Consider the following 25,615-nt stretch of genomic DNA (forward strand, 5'->3'; position numbering starts at 1 on the left):
CTATTTTCTTGCATCCAGTTTGAATTTGGGAGATATGCCTGCTTCCTTGTAAGATAAGGACCACACTCTTAAAACAAAAGAAAGGGTTGAAAATAACACAATTGTCAAAAATGGAGCGATCCACTAATTAGGTCAATTTGACCCACCTTCTTGAGTTGTTTTGTACAAAACAGCCCAATTTTTGGGGGTCAAATTGTCCCACGTAGTGGATCGCTCCATTTTTGACGCCCAAATTGTGTTATTTTTAACCGAATTGTTTTTAGAGTGCACCAACGCTAACTCATAGATAAACCACAAAGAAGCAGTACTCAAAAAGAAATTTCAGCCTAATAGGTCAAACTCCAATAATGCTGTAACTTAAATGGTCCATAATGTGACCCAGTATCTTTTTTTTTTTTAATGTAGAGCTCCTGAGACTCTCACCCATTCGAGTATACAACTACTTTTCCTCACGTACAAAAGACAATGGTGCATTTAGGCGCAATTTAAGGTTCTATTCATATTTTTTTTGTCAACTAAAACTGGGTTTTGCCTTTAAGCATGTTGCACGTGAGGTGGAGCCTATCACAGCTGACTCTGAGCTTGAGGCAGGGTACACCCTGGAGTGGTCGCCAGTCACAGGGCACATATAGCAGACAAAGACCAATTCACACTCACATTCACACCCCTAGACAATTTGGAGACTTACAAGAACCTAACATGCAAGTGTTTGAAATGTAGGAAGAAACCCGAGTAGTCTCAGAAAAACCCACACAAGCACAGGGACAACATGCAAACGGGATTCGAACACCCAAAACTCAGAAATCGACTATGCTGTCTGCTATTTGTTTTATACGACAAAATGGTCATGTTAGTGTTATTATTATCCAGTGCCATATAACACAAATAATCCAATATCTCACTTAACAATAGTAATGAGAATTCTTCAGTGAAAGGTGTTCCCCAGCAAGTAGGCAGCTTCTTGGCTGTCAGTGTGCTAATTTTAACAAAACTCCAGGACACCAACTGGTTGATGTAAAATGCAATCTGCAGCTTTTAATATTTTTTTTTTTTTTTTTATGTATGTGTGACAGGGGCGGAGCCATGGGTGGGCCTGGGTGTGCACAGGCCCACCCGATTGACAGACTGCCCACCCAATGAGATTCATGAAAAAAAAGACTTTTACATTTTTAGTAAATTATGAAGTTATTTGTGTTTTTTTATTTTATTGAATATTAAGAATGGCATAATTGTGGTTGTCTAAGGAAGATCTGAACTTCATATTATTCGGTTTGTCATTTTATTTGAATATACAATGTGTCGGGAGAGGAGGATTGTGCTCAGTGAGAGAAATATTCAGGCCCACCCATTAGCCACATTCTGGCTCCGCCCCGATCTGTGATTACATTTTTATGACTGAAATACAGTATTCATTGATATTTTGAATCCCAAGACACATAGGTGTTTGCTTTATTGACACTTATTGAGTGTATTGGAGAGCCACTGGCAGTTTGCAGCATAAAATAGGCACAACCCCCAGAAGAGAGTCTGTTTATTATTTACGAGTCCCAATTCCCCTTCAATGCTGACGCCAAACCTATGTCCTTGTCATAGCAGCATACTGGATGTGAGGAGATATGGCCGTGTGTATGTGTGATGCTTGTGATGAATGTCTCTCTTATTTACAATGCGTTGTCAGCTTGATGGGGCAACCTGGATATACGGCGGACTTTAGTAAAGTGACTCCAAATAAAAAAGTCATTTTTATCCAGCTACAAAATGCTGAGGCCCAGGAGCAAAAAAATGAGGGTGTGCTTAATTGTGTCTGTAAAGGCACACTTGAAAAACAAGCAACACAAATGCATTGCACATATGGTAGTGAAGCTGTGAGGGGAAATACAGCTTCAGGTAATAATTCAGCAACACATATTTTTACTCGAAAGTTGTCGTGTTTTCCTCTTTCTGAATCCCAATGCGCTTATTCCACGTCCACTCTAATAATTGCGTATCTGTCTTTCTGTCTTTCACAGTTTATGAGGATATTGGTTGTCCAGGTTTTCTCTGACAGGATGCCATCATAGAGCTTGAGTGAGGAAAACAGGCTTGGATGGGGTGAGAAAAGGGGAAAGGAGGGGGCTGTGACAGGGAGATGAGATAAGGGAGGAAATGGAGGGTGAAGGGAATGCAGGAAAGATGGTGGAGGTTATATACATCACAACAGCCTGACACTTGTCAGGTAGAAGCAGATTAAATGTTTCACTTAACAGCGTACCCTTTCACACATCTTGTTACAACCCAATACTGACACAACCTTGTAGACACATGCAATACAACACTTTCTGCTTTCAATTTTATTGCGCTTGTCCTCATTTGGGCCGTGGGTGAACTGGAGCATATCCCAGGTGACTTTGGGCTAGAGGCTATGCAAACTTTGGACTGGTTGCCAGTTAATCCTAGGGCAGCTTCTACTACTGTCACGACACCAAAATTTTGACTTCGATACTATACCTGCATAAAGTTACTCGGTACCGAAACAGTACCTCGCAAAATGCAGCAAAATTACAACTGACAAAAGAACTTCCCATTTTTTTAAAAACATGTTATTAATTCAAAATATAGTATTAGGATATGCTTGATAAGAAAATAACATTTTAAACATTGTTAAACACTTGTGAAGATTGCACACATGAGGGAGAGTGAGATAAATATATTACACTGTTTCTTTCTATTAATTATTTATATGTTATAGACTACGTTAGTATTAAACTTTAAGAAAACAAGTTCCCATTTATTTATTCTTTTTCAACGTCACGAGCAGACAGAGGTTTATTGTGCCATATGTGTGACATCTACTGTAATGCAGATATGCATTTTCATGGCCAGATATCCAGCTGTATAGCCTCTGTGCTTTTTGGACACATAATTAGCCAATTCTCATTTTAAGAAGGATTTTTTAAAAATAAGATCAATGACTGCATTTATATGTTTATATACGCATAATGTATACATGCCAATGTAGGTACATATATATACTTATTTACTACAATTTTTTACATTACATGCCATATTCTTGACCTATTTGATTGCCTTTCATGTCATCCATTGTTGATACTGACAATACATTTGCACCGTTACAGTCAAGCAAATATGTTTATTTAATTGATAATGACTCAACTTAATGTTGCTTTGAGAGCGTCTGTACGTCTACTCTTCTCTGGTCTGCTCCCAGCTAGTCAAATGTCTCGTCAAAATATACAAATTGTGATCTAAATAATTCACACTCGAATTATTTTTTTAGCGAAGTGTTAGAAATGTATCACAGCCTGTCGATCTTTAAACTGGCGAAAAATGCTGGATGCTGGTCAGCGAGGTGCTTGGCCAGATTTGAAGCGTTCCCACCTCGAGCCACGCTCGCCTCACAGATGGGCTTTGCCATGTTGATTGGCTTTCCATGGCTGTCGGCCATGTACGTGAATAAGTTCCATATCGCACTTTTCGCGTCATCCTTTTCAACGAGGAGCGGAGTGGCAGCGAGCGAAGTGGCAGCGGGCGCTTCATTCGCTGCTTGAGGCCATCTTCCTCTTACGCAGAAGGAGGCGTGCCACTTAATGCATTTCTCATAGGCTGGTAGACAGGCGGCTGCTGCAGATTTACGCGTATGTATACTTGCCTTTAAGACAGAGTTGGTGAGCTGCGCGGTCTTTTTTTGTTTTCTTTTAAATACCGATATTTAAAGCCGTTTTTGAAGCTGAAAAATCACGGTACGGTACTGGTACCGGTATCCCATGCAACACTAGTGGTTGTATTAACACAAAAAAATCATGCATTTTAGGCATGGCTTAGATCAGATTCACACACTGCGCACAACTGTCACCCAACCTTCAGACAGACTTGGTATTGTTCACGTTGGTGCTTAGATAGATCCTGTTTTCATCTACATTTTTCACCTCCAGAGAGCACAGAAGCAAAACTCGGTAAATTGACTGACACTGAATTGAAAAGCTATTATTAAGCTGTTATTGAAAAGGATTATTTTTTATGTTAAAAGAGCTTGAACGGTACAATGGAAATATTGTTTAGTAAGGATATGAATTCCTGAAAATGTATTATTAGTTTGATGTATACTGTTATTTAAATTGAATCCATTATCAAACCTGATTATAGATCCAATTCATTATGGATTCTCATATCAATTCCTATTGGGTGAGGGATACAATACAAATAATGCACGATCACTTATCATTATGCAGATATATAATCATAAAAAATATGTTTCCGCATAATGCTGTTCATTTTTATTTCCATATATAGGTAATTTATTATCCTGATGTGGCAATTTTCTCTGACCCAATTATATATGCGACACCTTTTTTTTTTTTAAGGAAAACAATTAAAGACAAATGATACAAATACAATTCAACACAAATATCCAGTGAAAAATTCCATTCCAACTATCTGGTGGTATGAGCAGTTCTCAAGATTGTGCACTGTTGTTTGTATTTTGTAACGTTGTGCAATGTACAATGTTGTTTACATCCATGCTCCTCTAGCAGTGCCGTAACCGCTATTTGGGGGTGATGTAGTAGCGTAGCTGCAGTTTCACAATCTTCATTCATTTTTCATACAATGGTAGCGTAGGGCGTAACTCAAAAAGAGCGTATTTATGACGGTGGTCCTGCCCGAGGCGCAAACCAAATGTACCACCATCCTCCCGGTTGAGAGTCGAGTGCCCACAGGCTTCCGCTATCTCTTGCTCAAGGAGTGAGGTTTGACTAACACACCTTTGCACAGCACAATCTGGAATCCATTATACATGTACACTGCACCGACTCCGTTTATTGGACTCAGCTCGCAAGTGACCAGCATAATAGTAATAGCTGTCTCTTTTGCATGTCATCCCCGCACTCCATGACTAACACATGTATGCTTAATCTAACTGTTACACCAATGTAACAGTTGGAATTAAGCATAGGCTGATTAGTCATGCCTGGAGAGTGATGCAAGGATAACGAGATAGAAAGGCAAATGTTGTATTGTCTAGGACGCTACATTAGTGTAGCGTCATCTGTGTAGCATTAATTATTCTTATTTTTTTCTGTCTGATGCACTCTGCAAAGGCATCATAGTGCTTTCACTTGTATGTGTTATACAGACTGCTATACTGACCTGGTGGTATTTTTCCTCTGGATGGTTGTATTTTATTGTATTTATCTTTAGTCCATTTTTTTGTATTTTAAATAGGTAAACAGTAAAATCTGTATTTATCTTCAGTGGCTGATGTTAAATAATAATACATTGTGATACATTTTCAGCTGTATCACTCAGTCCTATTTTCCAACTTCATAGTGTCATGCTTAACAGTGCTAGATCATAGATTCCACAGAAAATGACAAAATATTAAATCACAAAAAACAAAATAAGAATAAATTGATCATTTGAAATAAAAATGATAAAGTAAATGTTACACTTACATGAAAACAACAATATAAACGCTACATTCCTGCTTATTGTAAGGCAAGGCCAGGCAGTTTTATTTATATAGCACATTTTATAAACAAGGCAACTCAATGTGCTTCACACAAGCAAAGACACACCCACAAGCATTTACAAACACAACAGCTAACAACATTTCAAAAGCAAAGTAGAGAAAACAAAAGCAACCGACAAAACTACAACATTTAAGCACATTAGCAGAAAACTTTAAAAGCATTTAAAAGTAAAGAAATAAAAGTGGGTTTCTAAAATATATAAAAGAATTTAAAAAGAAAGATTTAAAATTGTCTAGAGGACAAAGGTATGAGAAAAAAGCAAAGTTTTTAACCTGGATTTAAAAGCATTTACACTTGGGGCTGACTTCACTTTTGTTGGCAGCTTACTCCATTTGCGTGCAGCGTAACAGCTAAATGCAGCTTCACCGTGCTTACCTTGAACTCTCAGTTCCACTAATTGTTTGTTTATTGTAAGTATCCACCCCCCCACCACTTCACAACATGAGAGCCTGGTGACTCAACCTCAGCGGTGAAAGGGATGTTGTTGCTTGCTAATTCAACTGGCGCTTCATTCCATCCCATTCCAGAAGCAAACATTTTTTCTGTGGCACTTGCTCGCTTGTAATTGAGCGCACTTACTCCAGACCACGGACTCATGTATAAGTCCATGCTCCACACGCACTCGTCCTCACTGCCACTACTTGTCTTCTGTTTCGGGTTGTCCCCTCGCCACTGTCAATGGTAACGTTGCACTCCGCCGCTCATGAAAAAAAAAAAAAAAAAAAAAGCCCTCCACCTCTTATTTGTTGTGCAATACGTCAGTCAAATTAAACACATGCTAATTGGTCCCGTGAAAACAAATTAAACTCAGACATTTTCAAGAATTTATAAATGAACAAATAAAGAAAAAACTGAGCGCAAGGACGGGGTTTAATAAAGTAGACATGTCCAGGCAAAAGAGGAGGTTTGGTCATCCTAGCTTTATCTACACCATATGTTGTCCAAAGCGCTTTTCCAAGCCTCATATTCACTTCTTTGAAAAGTTATCAGAGTGTACACTGACGTGTCAGCCTACAGAAACACTGAATGTCCAGGAATGAACATATTTCGTTTCCCTGTCTAGGATGGCAAGCGAAGCCAACAGCGAGTGAACAAAGGCATTGATATATTGCCTAGCTAGCCTTTATTGACTGTTTACCAGTTGAACTCAGTACTCATTTGAACGCAGCACGCTTTCACAGCAACCATCACAAGTTCTGTGTTTTTTTATGATTTGGGGCGGTCGTGAAAAAAACTAGAGAGAGGATGCGAGAAGGTGGGGGAGAGGGAAGGAAAGGGATAGATTACACTTTAAGCTACTGTGCGCACCGGTTAACGTTTGCTGGCGTGACCTGTTCTGACTCAAATCAAAAAATTCAGATTCGGCGTTTGTTTTTAGCGGCCGATGATAGCTTCCCCATTCGAGTCACCATCAATTCGTACACAGCCCCAGTTTCAACACTTGAAAAAGGCGTTCACAGTCACTGAAAAAACATGCCAACCAAAGTGCCCTTTTACGTACACCGCACAGATTTCCATGCATGAAGTTTGATGATGTAGGCAAGTGTAAACTGACTGTTTGGCACTCTTCCATCCTCTTTCCCCCTGTAGCAGAAGTCCTTGTCTCACTATCGATCCCAGCTTATCTTCCCGTAAACCTGCAACACTTTTCCCTCATATTTTCCTGTCCATCCCAGACACTCCTCCACTACCACCACATTGCTATCGATTGTTTTGTGTGTTCAAGAGAGCAGGTAGTGGTTAATGTAAAGCTGAGTCTGGAGGAGAGCTGCTTGCGGTTCACCTATCGCCCTTCACCCCCATAATGGACCCAGTCAAGCTCTAATAGACCCTCGGTTTCAACATCAAAGCACGCCACGACATATCTCTGCAGTGCCTGCTACAGCCATTCGTACGTGTTTATATCAATCCAGTAGCCTTTATTTATAAAAGAAAAGACTTGCTGAATATGCATGCATTTCCTCTATATTGACCTGCATTGTATTGTTTGCATCTTTTCTGCCCAACATAACCAAACTGCTGACTTTTCACAACTTTCGTTAGTTCTTCAAAGTGCCTTGCTGAAGGGCAGCTTCCGAATTTGTTGAGTCAGCAGTGTATTTTGAAGTGAAATTGTAAGTGAGTGTTTCGTTTACAGTTTTAGTCTTGAAGTGCTTTCAAATTACGACAGTCAAACAAAACTTGTAATTTAAAGTCTGTTCTAGCTACAGTATATCTGTGTTTATGTATTTTTAATTACAAGCGTGGACGCTGCATGCAAGTGATTAATTACTGTAGATGTTCTTTTAAATTAATGATGAATGATATCATCACCAGCAATACAGACATCCACAGCAGATGAAGTGACTCTGGTCCGAGTGAAAAAAAACATCAAGTTTTTGTCATGATTTTTGGGGGGGAGGAGGGAGGTAAAATGTAGACTCTCACACAGCTGTTCAAAATTCTATTTGAATGATGATCATTTATGTTTAGTTGAATGCATTTCCTTGTAACCTTCACCACATCTCCAACATTTTTGTGACAGAAACTGAAGAAACTACCAAATCATTAAACATGTCAACACTTTCTATCTTAGGCTAATTTGATCTCAAACATGCAAATAGGCCAATGTACTGTCCTGTAAAAGTAATTCACAAATAATTAATGGTGAGGTTTACTACAGGCATCGTCAAGTCTGTTGTTGACATTGCATTATTTTTTAAAAGTATGCCTATGGTAGGGTTCCGCAAAAAAAAATTCAGCTCAAAACATGGTCAGCCCTACTGCCCACACTTTCCAAAATATATAAAATAACATTGACGATTTTCTTGTAGCCATGCTATAATCAATCATTACAGAATTGAATTTTTAATTTTTAAATAATACTGATTTGCAGAGGTGGGCATTTCATCCATACTGACGGAAGACGGACGCCCGTTTTGCTGAAAAACGACGACAAACTTGAAAAAAAAAAAGCACTGATGTAAGTGGGTTTTCATCCGTCAGTGGAAAATGCACAAATTTTCCCTAGATACCCGAGGGCCACCCCGCCCCTGTTGCATTCACAGTAGTAGATCTGTTGGTCGTAATATAGCGGTGACGAACTGTAATTTGGCAATGACGGAAACACTATAAAAAAAAATGATGACAGAGGGACTCATTCTCTTTGAGTCCCGTTTAATGGCAGCCTGTTGCTGACGTGTATTTCCGTCTTTTCTGTAGGAGTCCAGCTAGGTGTAACCTTTCTGCCCAAAGGCACCTTACTGGGATCCTTGGCTCCCGGACTCGGCATGATCTCTTGAACACTTGTGAAAGCAAACGCTCGAAGAAAGAAGCTAAGGGAGTGTTGAGGACAGGGAAAGCTAGAGTGAAACTAAAAGTGCACTACTGAACAATTATCCCAAGGAGATCAGCTAAGACAGAATGCATAGAGGGCCAGAGAGAAGGACAGGCCGTGGATGTGTTTTGTATTCATACCCTACAGTTGTTCCATATTGAGGCAGTACTTTGGCTGCCTACAGGCATCAATATAGCAGTTTATATAATTCAGGGATGATTACAGCACTAAAACATCCAGTCGAGAATACAATTCGGTGAGCGCTGAAATACAATGGAGAGGGAATTTTCTTTTGTTTGTCTAAACCTGGCCTGGAGGGAGTGATTTCATTAGTGCGTTGGTGCATGAGAAGCACTTGGTAACATTCAATAAAATGACCAATATATTGGGACAACTTTCACTGTTGAAGATAAAATTATACTGTACAAAACATCTATGATGACCAATTAGGATTGAGGGGGAATTAAGGAATCTAGTTCAACCTTGATAAATTGTGTGTGTGTCTACAGTATATGATCCATACATGTGATGAGAGATATATTTGACCGGTACACGTGTCGGCTTTAACCATACCGTTGCATCATATAAGGTTGAATGACCCGTAACTGCATCAGGAGCATAGGCTCATACAAGCACATATGGTCTATAGATAAATGTGCATTGATGCTGAGGGTAAAGCGCTACTCCAGCCCAGCATCCCTGGGGCCTACACTCGGTGCTGGCAGGTTGAGTGTACGGGGGTGTTACCTCCTCCCACTGCACTCACGTGTGCTCATCAACAACGTGGTCGGACTGTCAAGCACAAGGTCGAGCAGAGAAAAGGGATGACAGTGGCAGGCACATACTTTGTCAGGGACATAGGACAGTTCTTTGGTATTGTGCAATAATGTTTTTGCTCCTTTTCCCACAGATTCTTAAATGTATGAATCAAATCAGATAACCTTTTTCTTTACAACCGAAACAAAACTCAAGATACTGTATCTAGCGGTGACAAATAAAATATTTGTATGACCTCGCAAATGCCTGTGCTATCAATATCCGAAAGAACAGCCAAATTTGTAATATCTACTGATTTTGACTATAGATCAATATACAGTTAGTATAGCTCAGTGAAGTCAACCCTTTTTAATACAAACCCTTCAAATTGTGTTTCTGTTTAGTGTAGTAGTCTACATAAAATGTTGAAAAGGCACAACTCAGTGCTAAGACAATTATCGAGGTATGAACACATATCCCTGATATAGAACGCTGCACAAATCACATGCTGAGGTGGCATTTTGCTCTTTACAAGTTGTGTATTAACAAGGGAGGCAGCTTGATGGTGCACTTACTTTTAAAGCAATATTGTTCAATCTCTGCACAAGAGAGAGGCTTCTATAAGATCCTGATCAGCACTTTCCAGCAGAGGGACCTGGGAGATACTCTGAGTGAGATTAGTTGCCGCAGTGATTGGAGAAAATGGACCTCCAGCAAAATAGATGAGATCCATTGATTAAAGCTGTCCATGAACACTAAAATGTCTTCACTCAAACTGAAACTAGGGGAAAAGAATGCCTTTCATTGATTGAAGTTTGTTAAACTTGCATTAATTGATTTTCTGGGCCATTTGAAGTGGTGCAAAACACTGAGCACATAACAGTGACATACTATCGCCTCATAAAGTTAGTAAACAGCAGTCTTGTTGCCTGTCCAATTGACACAGACAGGCTTTTGCATTCTCTTGGATTTGAATTCCTGTCACTCAGAGGAATCCAAGACTATTATCCACTCTCCTCGTTACTCTCTTCTGGTTCGTGCAAACTCCAGAGGGAAATATGTGACTCTTTATGTTCACAAGCTAATTGCTGACATTGCCTGTCAGCTTTTAAGTTGTTAGACAGAGAGCATACAGTGCACTAATCACAGTACAGATATACACAGTTCGGAGGTTTTTGCTTGAAACAGTTGCTACAGTGATCAGTGCTGCACAAACAGCCTAGAATAGTTTCACACTTTGACGTCATTTTCACTTGTCACTCGGAAAAAAACAAACCCAAACACCAACCACATTAGCAACAGTTTTGGATTGACGACTTGGTCTGCAGCGCTGGATCAAGCTCTGTAATGACTGATGATGACTCGCACTTATTAATAAACTCAACTTAACTTATAAAGCACTTAAAAAAAAAATCACACTTGTAATAAAGTGCTGTTCATACTACAGATCAAATATAAAATGTAAGCGATTAAAAATAAAATACTTACAACAAAATAAATAAAAACACATGCAAACAGCTGAAAAAGTCAAAGGGACAGTGTTGAGAAGGTGGACTTCCTAATTATAGCTGCCTCTAAATTGCATGATCCACAAAAGTAAAATCTTTAATTTATCGACAGAGCTCACTTAAGCCCTGTGGATAAATCAAATGTATGATTTGGAACTGCCACATGGTTTACTTAACATTTCCTTGATACATGCTTTGTGAATTGAGTGCTTTGCCAATCAGATTTTTGCTATTCGCAGGCCGGCCCGGTCCCTATCCCTCTTCAATAGCGGGATTCTACTGTATATTTTAAGTTGTTATGTTACTGTTCACCATTAGAAGGCAGACATGGCATTGTTGCGCTTGCGGGGTCTTATATTGTCCTATACTACAGCATGAGTAGGCCTGATATTTTTTATATAGTAAAAAAATAAAATAGTACCTCGAGAATATTACAATTTTGTGTGAATTTATTTTTGTGAAAAACAATGCTCAAATTGAGCTATTGCACTTAATGTTGGTGGGCTGTTCAGCAGTTTTGTGCCATCCTTGAATGGTAATTCTTATGCAAGAGCCCTTTGGACTGGAAAAAAAAAATCACAGTATGCGGTTTTGTTTTTGTTTGCTTCTAGCCTTGTGTTGTTGAATAGTGGATATTTTATGCATGCATTGAGAAATGTATTATGAAAAATGAAATATATTAAGACTCTGTATTTTGCACATATGCACGTATTTTGTCCATATTTTAAGTTTTTGTCATGCTTGAGGTTATGCTCTGCATGGTCCAATGCCGCTCCCAGTCGCCCCCTCCGTCATTTCAGTGTCCCATCCTTTCTTTAGAGCATATTGTACAGCTTGTATGTTGTATTATCATGACAATACACTGTTTAGTACATTACTGTTACTGTTCAATTGACAGTTTGAGCCAGCTACACCTCTCGACTCACCAGCCACATTTATATTTTAGTACATGATATTTAGCTCTAATATCTGCTGAAAATCTTTACTGATCAAATTCAATGTAAATGAAATGAATAAATGAATTTGGGTTTACAGTGACATAGGAAGATTTTATTTTGGAACATGATAGAAGTGCACCCTTTACTGCAGCACAGATTATAAATAAGATGTACTTCAATATCATAAACAGAGATGGCCTACTGTTCATTTATAGGGACGGTCAGCCTCACAGGTTTCATCCCGCTTGTAAACTCCTTTTTATCATTTGTCAAGTCTGAACAGGTGTTTGGCCTGTGGTCAGAGCCCAAATCAGATCCATTTCATCTGTAATCAGATGGTGCCCCTGGCAATGATGGAGGAGATCAAAGAATCATAAGCTGGCCACGCCTGACCAGCCGACCATGACATAGACAAGGCGGAGAATGGGAGAGAGAATGTCCGTGCAAGCATCAACCACAGGAGGGATGAAAGAAGAAAATCCTTGAAGGCCCACGGAGTTTCTCGAGGGGGAACCATAAAAGCTGGTTGCAGGGAGACAGTAACTGCAGCACCAAGCAGTCCCATAGGATATGTGCTCTGACATTCATCAAGTAGAAATGGGTTGTCTTCAAAGGCCGATAGGTTTTGCTTCACTTTGAGGTAATTGGATTGGCAAGTGAATACAAGTTATCCTTTAATTGGAAACTTGGTGGCATTTACTTGTAAAGCATTTGAATTGGTGGATGCTTCTGTGCTGTTTAGAAAATGAGTAATCATATGCAAATATAGTAAATGTGCTTTGGTGCGTGAACATTAACGGGTGGCTCACTGACTGGTGAGAATTTAATTTTCAAACATTTCTGACATTTTATTCATATGTGTCTACTCATTGGGTTGCTGATCAAAACTTTGACTATCAATCATTGATAGATTAACACCCTGTTGACCACCAACAAACTCTTCATCTATTTTCAACACCACTTATTTAATGAAAGAAGCATTTAATTTTGCTGCCGGTCATTTTATCTCTCTGGCATTGAAATATGCACTAATTTCCCGTTACTACCAATCACCTGTGTGCCCTAATGATCCCTTCATCTTGCACAGCACACAAGGGTGCCACGGTGCACTGGTTGGAATTTACTGCATGAGTTTCCACCTGTATTCACAGTGAGATATAGTCGCTAATTAATGTTATTTTAGGCTTACTCATGCAGTCTGTTATCCAAAATAAAGACATCCTTAATGAATGATTCAAATGTGTTTCTCATAATATATTAATATCTAAAATGTAGTCAAATATGTTTACCTTCTTTATTGTTTTGAACAATACGTGTTTTATATGCAATATTTTACTTTTATTTCAAATATGGACACTACATTTGGGTGTGTCTAGCAGCGCCCATTGTGGCTGCAATGACGCTTTCAAGTTCCCTCAGTATTTACTCCTTTCAAAGTGGAAATAAAAAATACAAATCTGAAGAATCAACATAATACAGCTGCCCACATGATCCACCTTTTAAATTTGCGTTACGGCATTCGTACATAATAATAATAATCATCATCATCATAATCATAATCATAATCATAATAACAGATGGTCCCAAGAAGTATAAAGGTTGTGAAACAAGTAATCGGGAAATGCAGAGCAGAACTTCTCTGATGATCCACAAACACAACGCACGATGATGACATGATTCAAACGGTTCAACTGTTGTCTTTGATATAAACGTACCAATAAACGATAACGTCGTCGTGGGGGAGTAGAGCGCATCAGGCCAGGGAAAAATTGTCTCGTTCCTTGACGCCCACCATCAACTGCAACAAAGAGCGGTATGTTTATTACTTTCTATTACGGACTGTATTTCACTCTGTTGAACACGTATGTGCAACGGCGTGCGTATCTGCGCAGGTGTTATCGATGATTATGCACAAGCCAACAACAGTAACTACATCCTTCACATCTTACGTTCACGTGTTACGGTGCGTATAGTCATCTTGTAGTGGTCACACTGGACAAATGCTTATTCTGAAGGTAAACTTCAAAATCACTACTTAGCATAATATGAACAAAGCACTTGTGACAGCGCATGAACGTGCAGCATTCGCTCTCATCAGTGTTATTTCCTTTGTTATGAAATGCGCTGTATAAATAAAATTGTATTGTATTCTCTTAAGATGGCGTTTGAGTAAATGCTCTATAAAGCACCTCTTATTTTCCCACAGTATAGAAGTCGGAAGGAGTAATAAAGTCCTTGTTGACATTTCTCACTTCACATCTCACATCATCAATTTTGCAGAGTACTGTAACGTGATCTTTTTATTTTTTTCACTCTGAATCCAAAGTCGTTTTGCTCTGGAGTTGAACCCAGATCAGCTGACTCAACTGTACACTTCTGCATTAGTATTCCAGACATACAGCTAAACCTGCCAGGCAGAATATGCGGATGCTGGGATTGAAATCATTTTTGGATGTTGTTGAGAAAGTTCGGTGTGTTCTAAAAGCCAAGTTGTGATCTAAATATTTCAACTGAGGAAAAAAAAAACGAATTGTTGAAATTATTTTGCATCTTCTCTCTAGGCTCCAATGGTGAGTTTTACTAACAGTCAACAGTTATAATAACCGTTGGGGTAACAAAAATGAAACTGTAATGAACTTGGGTCACAAATTACCATAAGGCAATGAATCATTCTTTACGAGATTGTGTTTTGAGCGACATATCCTGAAGAACTCTATAGCAAAAAACAGATGTCTGTAGCTGCTCTTCACTCAGCAAGAGTTTTTCTCGTTATGGATGTTTTGGTGACATCTACTGTATGTATGATACATATTTCTCATTACTTTAACAGGTTTCCATTCATTTAGTTTTTTTAATTGATACATTATGATTTGCTACTTCGTTTGCACATTCTTTTTTGTAGATTTGAGAATGTGCTATTTTGAATTTCACATGCTTGATGACTATGTTCCTTGATGTTGTTTAGATTTTTTTCAAATGACCCAAAAGCGTTAGGATATGCATGTGTTTGTGGGCCTGTGGGAGAGTGAGATAAATATATTACAGGTTTCTTTCTATAGGTGACAATTTATATTTTATAGACTACATGCAAATTAAACTTTAAGAACACTATGTCATGTCATCTTCCAAACCGCTTATCCTATACAGGGTCGCGGGTAGTTGCTGGAGCCTATCCCAGCCGTCAATGGGCGAAGGCAGACTACACCCTGAACTGGTTGCCAGCCAGTTTCAGGGCACACATAGACACTGTCACTGAGCGGGAATCGATCCCACGCTGCCCGCACACAACTCAGGCATGTATAACCACTACACTATCAGTGACCCCTTAAGAACACTAGTTTCCATTTATTTATTCTTTTGCAACATCACAAGCAGAAAATGTGCACAGAGGTTTATCAAGCCATTTGTGTGACATCTACTGTGATGCAGCATTGAGCAGGTTATGATCATTTTCATGGTCAGATATGCAGCTGTATAGTTTTGGACACAGAAATAGCAAGAAGGATTGTTTTTTGTTTTTTTTAATGAGATCAATGCCTGCATTTATATGTTTATATACACATAATGTATACATGTCAATGTGTGTACATACCGTATTTTCCGAACTATAAGGCGCACTTTTATGTAAGCCGCATCCAACCTTTGAAAAAAACAAACAAAAAAAAAAAAAAGATGAAAAAAAAAAACCTGTTATACGCCGCATCTTTATATAAGCCGCACCTATCTATGTTAAAAAATACGGCCCGTGCATGGCGCGTCATCGCTGACGTCACCACCGGGGTAGTACATTGGGAGTGCACTGGAGGCGATGTGACTACTGTTGTTACATGCAAGTCGAACTCCCTGTGTTTCTCGTTTGATTTAGACGGCCGAAACATATAAACTTGGTGAACCGTTGCTGTGTTAGGGGGTGCAGCATTGCCACCCACGATCGCAAAGGAAGAAAATCTAACAATGGTTAAACGGTTACGTTTTTATAGGTTTCCTGCTTGGTGGAAGACCGAGGGAACCTTCGTTTCGGACATGTCAAAACGAAGTCGGATGTCTTGGTTATCGGCTGAAAAATCACGGTACGGTACAGGTGCCGGCAGAGCTTGGCATTTTACTAAAAATTGAGCATCCGTCATCCATCATTTTTCCTGGGGGGAAAAAAATAGGCCGGTCCGCCTCTATTTTTAAACGGCCGTCGGTCAGCTCTGGAAATGAGGCTGTGAACGCCCCAATACTGATACTTGGTCTCGGCACTTGCCTATCCCTAGTGCATTTTAATGCTGGAAAAGCAGCAAAAGATGTCTGGCTAGGAGCGGAAGGGGTAGCAGGAAGGAAGGAAGGAAGAGAGCTGATGCTAGATGAAGTGTTTGTTTTGCGGGGAGGCGAGAGAGGAAGGAAGAGGGTGGGAGTCGCCGTTTAGTGTGTATGTGGGTGTGGGTGTGGGTGGGGGTGTGTGTGGGGGTGTGTGCGTGCGTGTGTACGCGTGTGCATTCATGGGTTAATGGACATTACACTGTGCGATAGATGTAGACCAGCACTGCAACCCGCGGAGAGGTCAGAGGTTGTGAGTTAAAGTCAGACATTGGCTAGGCAATCAGCTGGGAGTGTGTTGCAGGAGGAGGGGAAGGAAACGGCTGTCAGGAAAACACATGGATAAAATAAAGGTGAGGTGGAGGGCAGTGTAAAACAGACTTACACTCAAAGAAAAAGGACACTTGAAGAATGAAGTTGAAAACCTCCCTCATCTTTTTTTCCCCTTACATCCACCCCCACATTGAAGAAACTCCCCCACTTTGCTTCTCCCTTAAGTCATCTTACCTCAAGTACGTGCTTGCGTGTGTGGGGGTGTGCGTGTGTGTGTCTGCAAGTACACCCCAAACACACACGCTCTCAGAAACCTAATCAGACCATGTGGCCTATTTCTGTAGATGTTTTAATGAGCTCTCTTATTGTGGAGTAGTGCCTGATATTATTTAGGCTGCCATGTCGCAGCTCATTAGCTAAAGCCGCCTCAACACCAGTACCAGCCTCGAAAAGATGATTTGAATGAGGTGACACTGCAGGACCTCATACAGGCAGGCAGCGTGGAGACACAATGCAATTGCATTAATGTGGTCGTCAGCGGAGACATGGGATGTATGTCATTAGCTATAGTATCATGAGAGATCATAAAAGTAGACTTGACGCAAAGAAATGAAATTGTAAAGTTCTCCAGTTGCAACTAAATGACAAATGATGCAATTTTAATAATACATTGGTATTGAGATTCAAGTAGTCAGTAACATCCACACAGAATCTTGTTAAAATACTCTTTTTAATCGCCATAAAATATTCCCCTTCTGCAGTGAGAAGCATCAACAAAGCAGCATTACAATTAGAAGTGTAGTCCATTATACGCTTTGGGGTGCCCCGTGCGTTTGTCTATCCCTTTGTTTGTTTGTAGTACGGATGGGTGCAATTATGAAAGGCCACTTAAGGATAACTATTGATCCTGCCACCGCCCCTAGAGATCTCAGTCTGTTATAATTGAACAGTTATCTGTAATTAATTTTATAGCTATTTTTTTTGTACACAGAATCATTCGATAGAGAATTCACTGCAGTCATGTGCGGAGTTCTGAAATGAAATCCGTTCCTGTTTACACAAAAGATAAGCAATTTTGGTTCGGAATTTTGTTATCTTATTGTGCAAAATGGGAAACAAACCATGTCCTCAAAATGATAGTAAGTACCAAAGTAAAGTTAGATTTTTTCCAACTAATCCCTTATTATTAGAACTATTATATTCCAAAATGTTATGATGATTTGATGTAGATGTAAAATGTAGACTGCTTCATTGGAATTTTGCACCGCCTTTGCACTGCCTCTTTACTAATCCAGCCTTCAGGATACCCACTTCACTATGTTACCCTTTTGAATAGTTATAGAAAGAGGGAAAATTCCTCTAGCAACATATCTAAATCTGCGATTTTTATATAGCTCCCCCATTTTTCATCTCTTTTTTTTATCTGGCCAACACTCCCTCCAACTTCACTACGTCCAACCCCCATTTAAAATGTCTTCTTGGCTCAAGCTTTGGCTGCCCGCTAAGGCCTCCAGCATCGATCCAATAAAGCCAGTGGTGTGCATTCCGAGAGTTGCCGATTTCACGCAAATGTAGCATTTGAGAATGGTCATTTCACAGCACGTCACCATCATCTGACCTGGCGTGGGGACTGGGGTTGGGGGTCTTACCCTCTCATTTTCTTCCTAAACATAGAATCAATAACAATCATTTAGTTTTGATTTGTGCACACAATAGCATGCCAACTTACACACACACACACACACGTATCTCCAAAATTTCATTTGCCAGCACCACCGTCAACCAAATCAACCGCATTTGTTTGCTAGGATGGAAATGTCATATACTGTGCATTTGTTAGGTTAGATAGGGATAAGGTAGTAATACGCAAAACTGTTCTACATAAATACTAAAGTGCTTTGCATTCAGTTAGTAACAGTTTTCCATTTTGTGCTGACTGTGAAAGGTCAATAGAAACCACCAGTTTACATGAATGAAACCCATTTTGCTCAAAATGATAACAGATACAGATTGGAAACTAACAGATGGTGTAATGTCTAAAGTGGAAGTCAACTCAAAAATTTTCTTTACAAAAATATGTTCTATGTGGGCCCAGTAGTGTAAACACGGCCTTTTGATTAACATTGTGTTTGTGAAATATGAATGAAGCAGCAAAATCCACTCATTTTTGTCCATTTCTGGGAACGGTGATTTTGCCACTTGCTGTCGACTGACAGAAAATGACAGTTACTCACGACCAATCACAGCTCAGCTTGCGAAATGTCATGTGACCACAGACATAAAACAGGTGAGCTGTGATTGGTCATTACTTGAGCGTTGATCAACTGTGGTGTCATTTTCAGTCAACAGCATGTGGCAAAATGGCCGCCCCGTGAGATGAATAAAAACGAGTGGTTGTTGCTTAATTCATATCCCACAAATTAATCAGGATACCGTGTTTAGATTTTTAAACGTATTGTTGTTAAGAAAATCTTTGACTTAACTTCCCTTTAAGGATGTTGTAAGAATGAGTGAATTCACAACCTAAAACAACCCTCTGCAAGGAGATCTTTATATTGATGTCATTTATAGTGGTTTGGGGTCACACCTCCTAATAATTCAATTTGGGAGTTTCATTGAGTCTCACTTCCACAGGCGTACTTAGCCGGCCAGTCAACTTTTACAAACCCTTGTGAAAGAATGACCGACCTAAAGAGCTCACTACATTCACTCACATATCTTAAATAGAGAGTGACTGTTGCCACTGGGTGTATTTGGTGATGGATTCATTGTTTTGCTCGAATTTTCTTGATCTCTGGAGCGTGATCAATCATTCACAAAGATATGTTTTTGGCCCTCCCAAACTACATTGTGTTTGGGTTTATGTGCTGAGGTTTTGGGATAGCGGGCGGCACGGTGGTCGACTGGTTAGCACGTCCGCCTCACAGTTCAGAGGTCGTGGGTTCCATCCCGGCTCCGGCCTCCCTGTGTGGAGTTTGCATGTTCTCCCCGTGCCTGCGTGGGTTTTCTCCGGTTTTCCGGTTTCCTCCCACATTCCAAAAACATGCGTGGTAAGTTGATTGGACACTCTAAATTGTCCCTAGGTGTGATTGTCATCGCGGATGTTTGTTTGTCTCTGTGTGCCCTGCGATTGGCTGGCAACCAATTCGGGGTGTCCCCCGCCTACTGCCCGAAGACTGCTGGGATAGGCTCCGGCACGCCCGCGTCCCTTGTGAGGAGAAGCGGTATGGATAATGAATGGATGGATGGTTTTGGGATAGCGTCCTTGGTGATTAAAACGTTACTTGTGGCACTCAGTGTATTAGAAATTACATTTCAATTAAAGAGTGTCATCTCTCTCCAGAAATGTCCTACTTACTGAAAATAATCTACCAGCGCAGAAGTTCTATGTAAGAACAGTACAAAATCTGTGACATTGTTTTACACGTTTGGCTTTTGACACAATGTTCTTATTTCAATGTCAGCACCGATTTCATTTTGATAACATTTCAATACTACGTATTAGGACGTAGTTGAATATTGTGTGTAAAACCTAGAATGACATTTAAGATACTACGATACGGTAAGCCCTGTCAAATGTTTGAAAGAATTACTGTATGCCACATTTTACTCTTAAGAAAGCTACAAGTGTTTGTCATTGACATTTTTTTAACTGTAAATACAGTCTTTCCACACAATAACTAATGACAAGGATGTCATTGTTCAGAGCTGACGATGTTTTTCTTTCTTGAGTTTCACTGTGCTTAATTTATTTCATGACACCACTGTGCTATTGGGACTCCTGTCATTGGCTTCTAATGCCACACTGTAGCTGTACACTTGACACGTTCATTAGGTATAAAGCTGTTCATTTACAACATACTGCTATTGAATCGTCCTTGCTCCAACATTCATTTCCTAACACATTGGCATCTGAGGCATTGCCAGCACAATTAAGTTTGATAACGTAGGCTCAGTTTAATATACTGCTGCTGCTGAATTGGCTCAACAAGAGTGCGGTGATAAGCAGTTTCACAGCTTTTTGAGTGGCAATAGCTTTTATTAACAATGAGAGTAAAGGAGGGACACAAAACTTTCTTCCACAAACCTCCAGCCAACGGTCATTAAACTTTGTTGTTTGTTTTTGTTGGCAAACACCTGCACAGACACCACTTTGGAATATGCAGTGTTTTTGTTTGTTTTGGTGATTTGCATAACTACTTTCTTTTTTACAATTTTGTGATCTTGCGCGGGGGGCGGGCGGCAGGGGGCTTGGGGGGAGGAAACTTTCCAAATACGTCTGTTTATTTTGCTCATTTGCTAGCTTGTGCATTTAATGTTAGCGTTACGCGACAGAGACAACTTGACATGCGTTAAGAGTCAGTCATAGATGGATCTAACGGTGAGAATCCGGTCACTTTTCAAAATAAAATGTTTATCTGCCTGGGATAATAAATAAACCGGAAGTACTGTAATTTTTTTTTTTTCTCCATCTGTGCGGCCCGCTGCGGCCCGGTCCAAAGTGGCCTGTGGTCCACGGCCCGGCGATTGGGGACCCCTGATATCGAACACTGTTTGACTTCTTGCTAAATGTGCAAGTTCTGTCAAAATAGTTTCTAATACACAACTGAGCTACTCAAGAGTGAATTTTTGCCTCACTCAAGCTAACGTGGTGTTTTTTTTTTCCCTTTCGGCAGGTTGCCAGGAGTCTGCTCTCCTGAGTCCTTCTTGATCATCTGAGTGAGGTCTCAATCCATCACTTGCATCATTTCCACCAAATGGGAGTATACGTCAGAGAAATGGCCTGGGTGAAGGTCTTGCTCTTGTTATCCCTATTTGGATGTGAAAAGTCTCTGGGACTTAACTGGAACCCAATCCCACGCAAGACTGTGCGGTATCAGGGTAAGTGAACTGCGCAATACTGATGTTAGACTTGAAGGAGTATAAAACGTTGCATTGAAAGGTACAAAATATCCCAAATGCCTCACAGCAAAGTACCACTGTATATCTGGGATTGAATACATGATCACGATCTAGAAACGTCGTGACTAAAATTGAAAAATGCCCCTTTATTGTCATGAAAACGTATGTGAGGCTTTATCTACCATCTCTCCTTTCTTTTTTGCTGTTTTCTCTTTTTGTATAGTAACTGCAGCCAGGGCAATCTGCCTTTTCCTTGACAATTGCGTCATGTTTGTGGTTCAATAAAATAAGACAGGTGATGCTACAATATGTTGTTTCCCGATAGGACTGCGGATTAGTATTTCTGTGAGGCTCACTCACCAAGTAATATTTTCACTTTGTCCAGTTCTGCCTAGTTCAGCTTGTCTCTTGGCGTTCGGCTGGTTTAAGCAGACTTTTCGACAAGATGTTGAAGTGTGACCATGGGACTTTTTTTTTACTACCTCTGATTGATTCATTGGTTAAGAAGTGTGACAATATTCCCAGTAAATTTAACCTCCTTGGTGGTGTTAGTAAATGAATTCTGTTTGGACAGCCAGAGGCTTCTCCATTATCAGAAACGACTGATGTCAGATATTAAAACTCATTCAGGACCAGACTTTTTCAGACCCATTGTGAAATGACATATAAATATGTAAATATGCATGTATTTATATGAATATGTCATTGGGATAGAATGAGTTAAGACGCTGATGTTGACCCTTAGTCAAGTAAAAATTACGTCAATCTAATCCTGGTGCTAAACTGCATTTGCAGTCTTTATCTCCGTCTTGCACTGCAGCCTTGCCTTGCTTTCTTCACTGAACAATGCCAATTGTTGCAGGCGGGCTTAGAAATTGTGCCTGTTTTAAACCATCAAAGGGGAAGATCAGCATTCTCTTACTTGGGGATTTTGCAATTACTATTTTTTGGAACCTCCAGTATCATCTATCGCACCTTTCATCTTATTTATCTATCTTTCAGGCTCCCTTCTCGCCTTTTTTCCTTTTATCCTTTTCCTCCCGTTTTGCTTTGCATGCTTATTGAATGAACCCGAAATGCTCCTGTGACGTTTTCAGAGAGCTCAGATTTCCTCAAGTCTTCAGGAGAACGACAGGCTTGTGGTTGTGTGGGGGCTATTTCAAAAGCTTTATTGTACAGGTATTTTGATTGCGAAATCATATGCTGTGTTTTCTAATATATGTTTCAACAAGCAATCAATTCATCTTTATTGCAATTAACAATATTAATACAGACAGTACATTATATTGTGCATTGTTCAACTGTTTTATTTTACAGGAAAACAATCGTATTCAAAGATCAAAGAAAGATGTTAGAATTTATATTTTTTCCATGTTAATTCCAAGATTTTACTCAATATCGGTTCTAAGCTTCATACAAAATTGTAGTTGAAAACCACATTGCACATTATGTACATTTTTGCGATTAATTAGTTCAAAATTTGTAATCGCTTGACAACACTAATACATATATCCATTCATTCATCCATCCTTTATCCAAACCGCTTCTCCTCACAAGGGTCACGGGCGTGCTGGAGCCTCTGCCAGCTGTCTTCGGGCAGTAGGTGGTGGACACCCTGAATTGGTTGCCAGCCAATCGCAGGGCTCACAGAGACAAACATTCACACTCACTCACAATCATACCTAGGGACAATTTAGAATGTTCAGTTAACCTACCACGCGTGTTTTTGAAGTGTGGTAGGAAACCGGAGTTCCTGGACAAAACCCACGCAGGCACAGGGAGAACATGCAAACTCCACACACGAAGGCCGGGGACGGATTTGAACCCGGGACCTCTGAACTGTGTCAATACAATTGCAGCATGTGATGACTGTTGATGACAATAGATGAGTCCCTTTACTCTTTGCCGGAAAATGTGTTGGGTCTGGTCACTGTAAATTTTGGTTTCAGCAACATGCTGCTCTCAGAGTTCTTATGTAAAACTGTGACTAAATACATGCAACGGTGTAGCATATGCGGGTACTTTTACCTTCAAATTTTCAGAATTACTTTATTCACCCGTGGTTGAAATAACCCCAGCGTTTCGAGTGGTAATTACCATCCTCCATTCTGTTTCAAAGCCGTCGACATTTTCATTGTCTACATATGTCTAAAATCATATATCACGATCGGCTGGTTCCACTCGTTCAAAGTCTACAAGTGTGTCGTCTATATCACAACTGTCACTTATTTCAGAACTCTTACAATCGTCTGTGTCCGCCATTATTCCTCAAAAAAAATTCCAGGATATCCTACAATGGCTCACGACACTGCCAAAGAATTGGTTTAAAAAAAAAATACGCATCTGCTTTCCTGGCTCTGAAGGTAGAAATACGCAACAGCGCTCCCGACTCCAGTGGTAGAAACACGTTAATGCGCTCCCAGTCTAAATGGGGAGTAACATCATTTCGCCTGTCACCAGGTTTATTCATATGAATTGGGTGACACATCTGACCACATTGAGATAAATGTATCCTCTTAATATTTGACCGCTGTTACCCTAAGAGGGTGGACCACCATTTTCAAATTATTTGATTCAGCAGATGCGTTTTGATTGGTCACAGTTTAAGTATCGCGCAAACGGTGACTTTAAAAAAAACATGTTTTTTTTACCTCGAAGCGAAAAAGATCAAACGTTCGATACTCGCTACAAGGTCTCGTGAGACTGAATACTCTAAATTGCCTACACCTAGCGTGGCAGGCTTTAATTACAGCATTGCTGTCTGCCTGCTCTGTGAGACCAATCAAATCACAGCTTTTGCAATTAGCAATTCACGATTTATCATGTCGCAATTACAGTATTTTGCAAATGCAATTAATCGTTCAGCCCTAATATACACCTCCTTGTCACTTTCTCTATTTCACCTGCACATCCCTCTCACTCCTCTTACCCACAAAGCTCAAGTCACTTTTGATGCATCATTGTAACACAAGAAAAATGAATTGAAAGAAGAAACGATGCCATCAGTAGTTTGTGAAATTCTCAAAGTGACCAGAAAGAGCAAATATGTTTACGCCTTAGCTGCCATGGCGTCCCTTCTGACCACCACAGGTTCCCTTAAAGTTTCCATTCACAATGTTTATTGCTCTATTGACATACCAACGCAAACACGCCCACAAAGTTTGGCAGCTTCCCTCTGGTTGAAATAAGCCACGTGGTGTCATGCACAATGGTCAGATGTCGCATGTTGCAATGCATCCCCTCGGGCAAAATGGTCCCCCCCCCAAGGCGGAGGACGGCGCCTACACACAGTGCGTGAGCCGCTTGTAGGGAGGTGCGGCTCTGCCTGGCATGACAATGCCTTCTCCGTGCTACTGCTGCCATGATAAGGCTTCCACAGAGGAGCGCCAAGTTTACACCAGCTTTCTCGAGACGTTATTTGAACTGCATGCGGCTATTAGCGCCGGTGTTAGTGAATTAGACGTTGTTTGTTAATTAGGCTCATTTGCATAAAGGTGGGACATTTTACCATCAAATATATGTATATTGCCTCATTTATACATGCGCAACTACCACCGGTGCACCAAGACACATTCTGCGTGGCAGCGCAGTTAGCAAAGTATTTCACCATCTGCGCGTGCTTTGTGAATTAGACGTCTGTTTGCTCCATTTTTACCGGTTAAGCACCACACAAAAGCCACATAATCCTTGAGTGAAGCTGGCCCATAGTCTCTCCAGTGTGGCTGGGTCGCCCCCGGGACCTTCTGCAGGTGGGACATGACAGGAACACCTCACCAAGGAGGCATCCAGGAGGACCCCTGGTCATATGCCCGAGCCACTTCATCTGGCCCCTCTCAGTGTGAAGGAGTAGTTGCGCTACACTGAGCCCCTCCTGGATGACAAGCTTCTCACCATATCTCTGAGGGAGACAAAAGTCACCCAAATGTAAATCCGCACTCACCGATTCCAATGGCACATCAGAGGGGACCAACATTGCACAGATGCAAGTCATTCTTCACATCTTTCTCCCTCCTTTCTTTCTGTCTTTGCCACTTCCCTACCTCTGAGACAAGTGGGTGAAATTAGAAAGTATTGTAGCTCCCATTACTTGTG

The 25,615-nt window shown here is 40.3% G+C and overlaps 1 protein-coding gene across 4 annotated transcripts in view; it reads left to right on the forward strand.

Moving 5' to 3' along the window:
* Positions 1-25,615, forward strand: part of sema4c (sema domain, immunoglobulin domain (Ig), transmembrane domain (TM) and short cytoplasmic domain, (semaphorin) 4C) — a 97,485-nt gene that overhangs the window by 36,951 nt on the left and 34,919 nt on the right. For 3 of the 4 annotated variants that reach the window (XM_086031445.1, XM_086031444.1, XM_086031447.1), the window contains one exon: positions 21,298-21,502. In XM_086031445.1, coding sequence (XP_085887571.1) covers positions 21,379-21,502 — 124 coding nt within the window. In that variant the 5' untranslated portion in view covers positions 21,298-21,378. Of the gene's footprint in view, positions 1-13,725; positions 13,860-21,297; positions 21,503-25,615 lie in introns of those variants that run through there. The other variant, XM_086031446.1, reaches the window with a different exon arrangement.

Source organism: Filicampus tigris, chromosome 5, assembly GCF_054856515.1.
Source record: "Filicampus tigris isolate MCC_2025a chromosome 5, RoL_Ftig_1.0, whole genome shotgun sequence".
NCBI lineage: Eukaryota > Metazoa > Chordata > Actinopteri > Syngnathiformes > Syngnathidae > Filicampus > Filicampus tigris.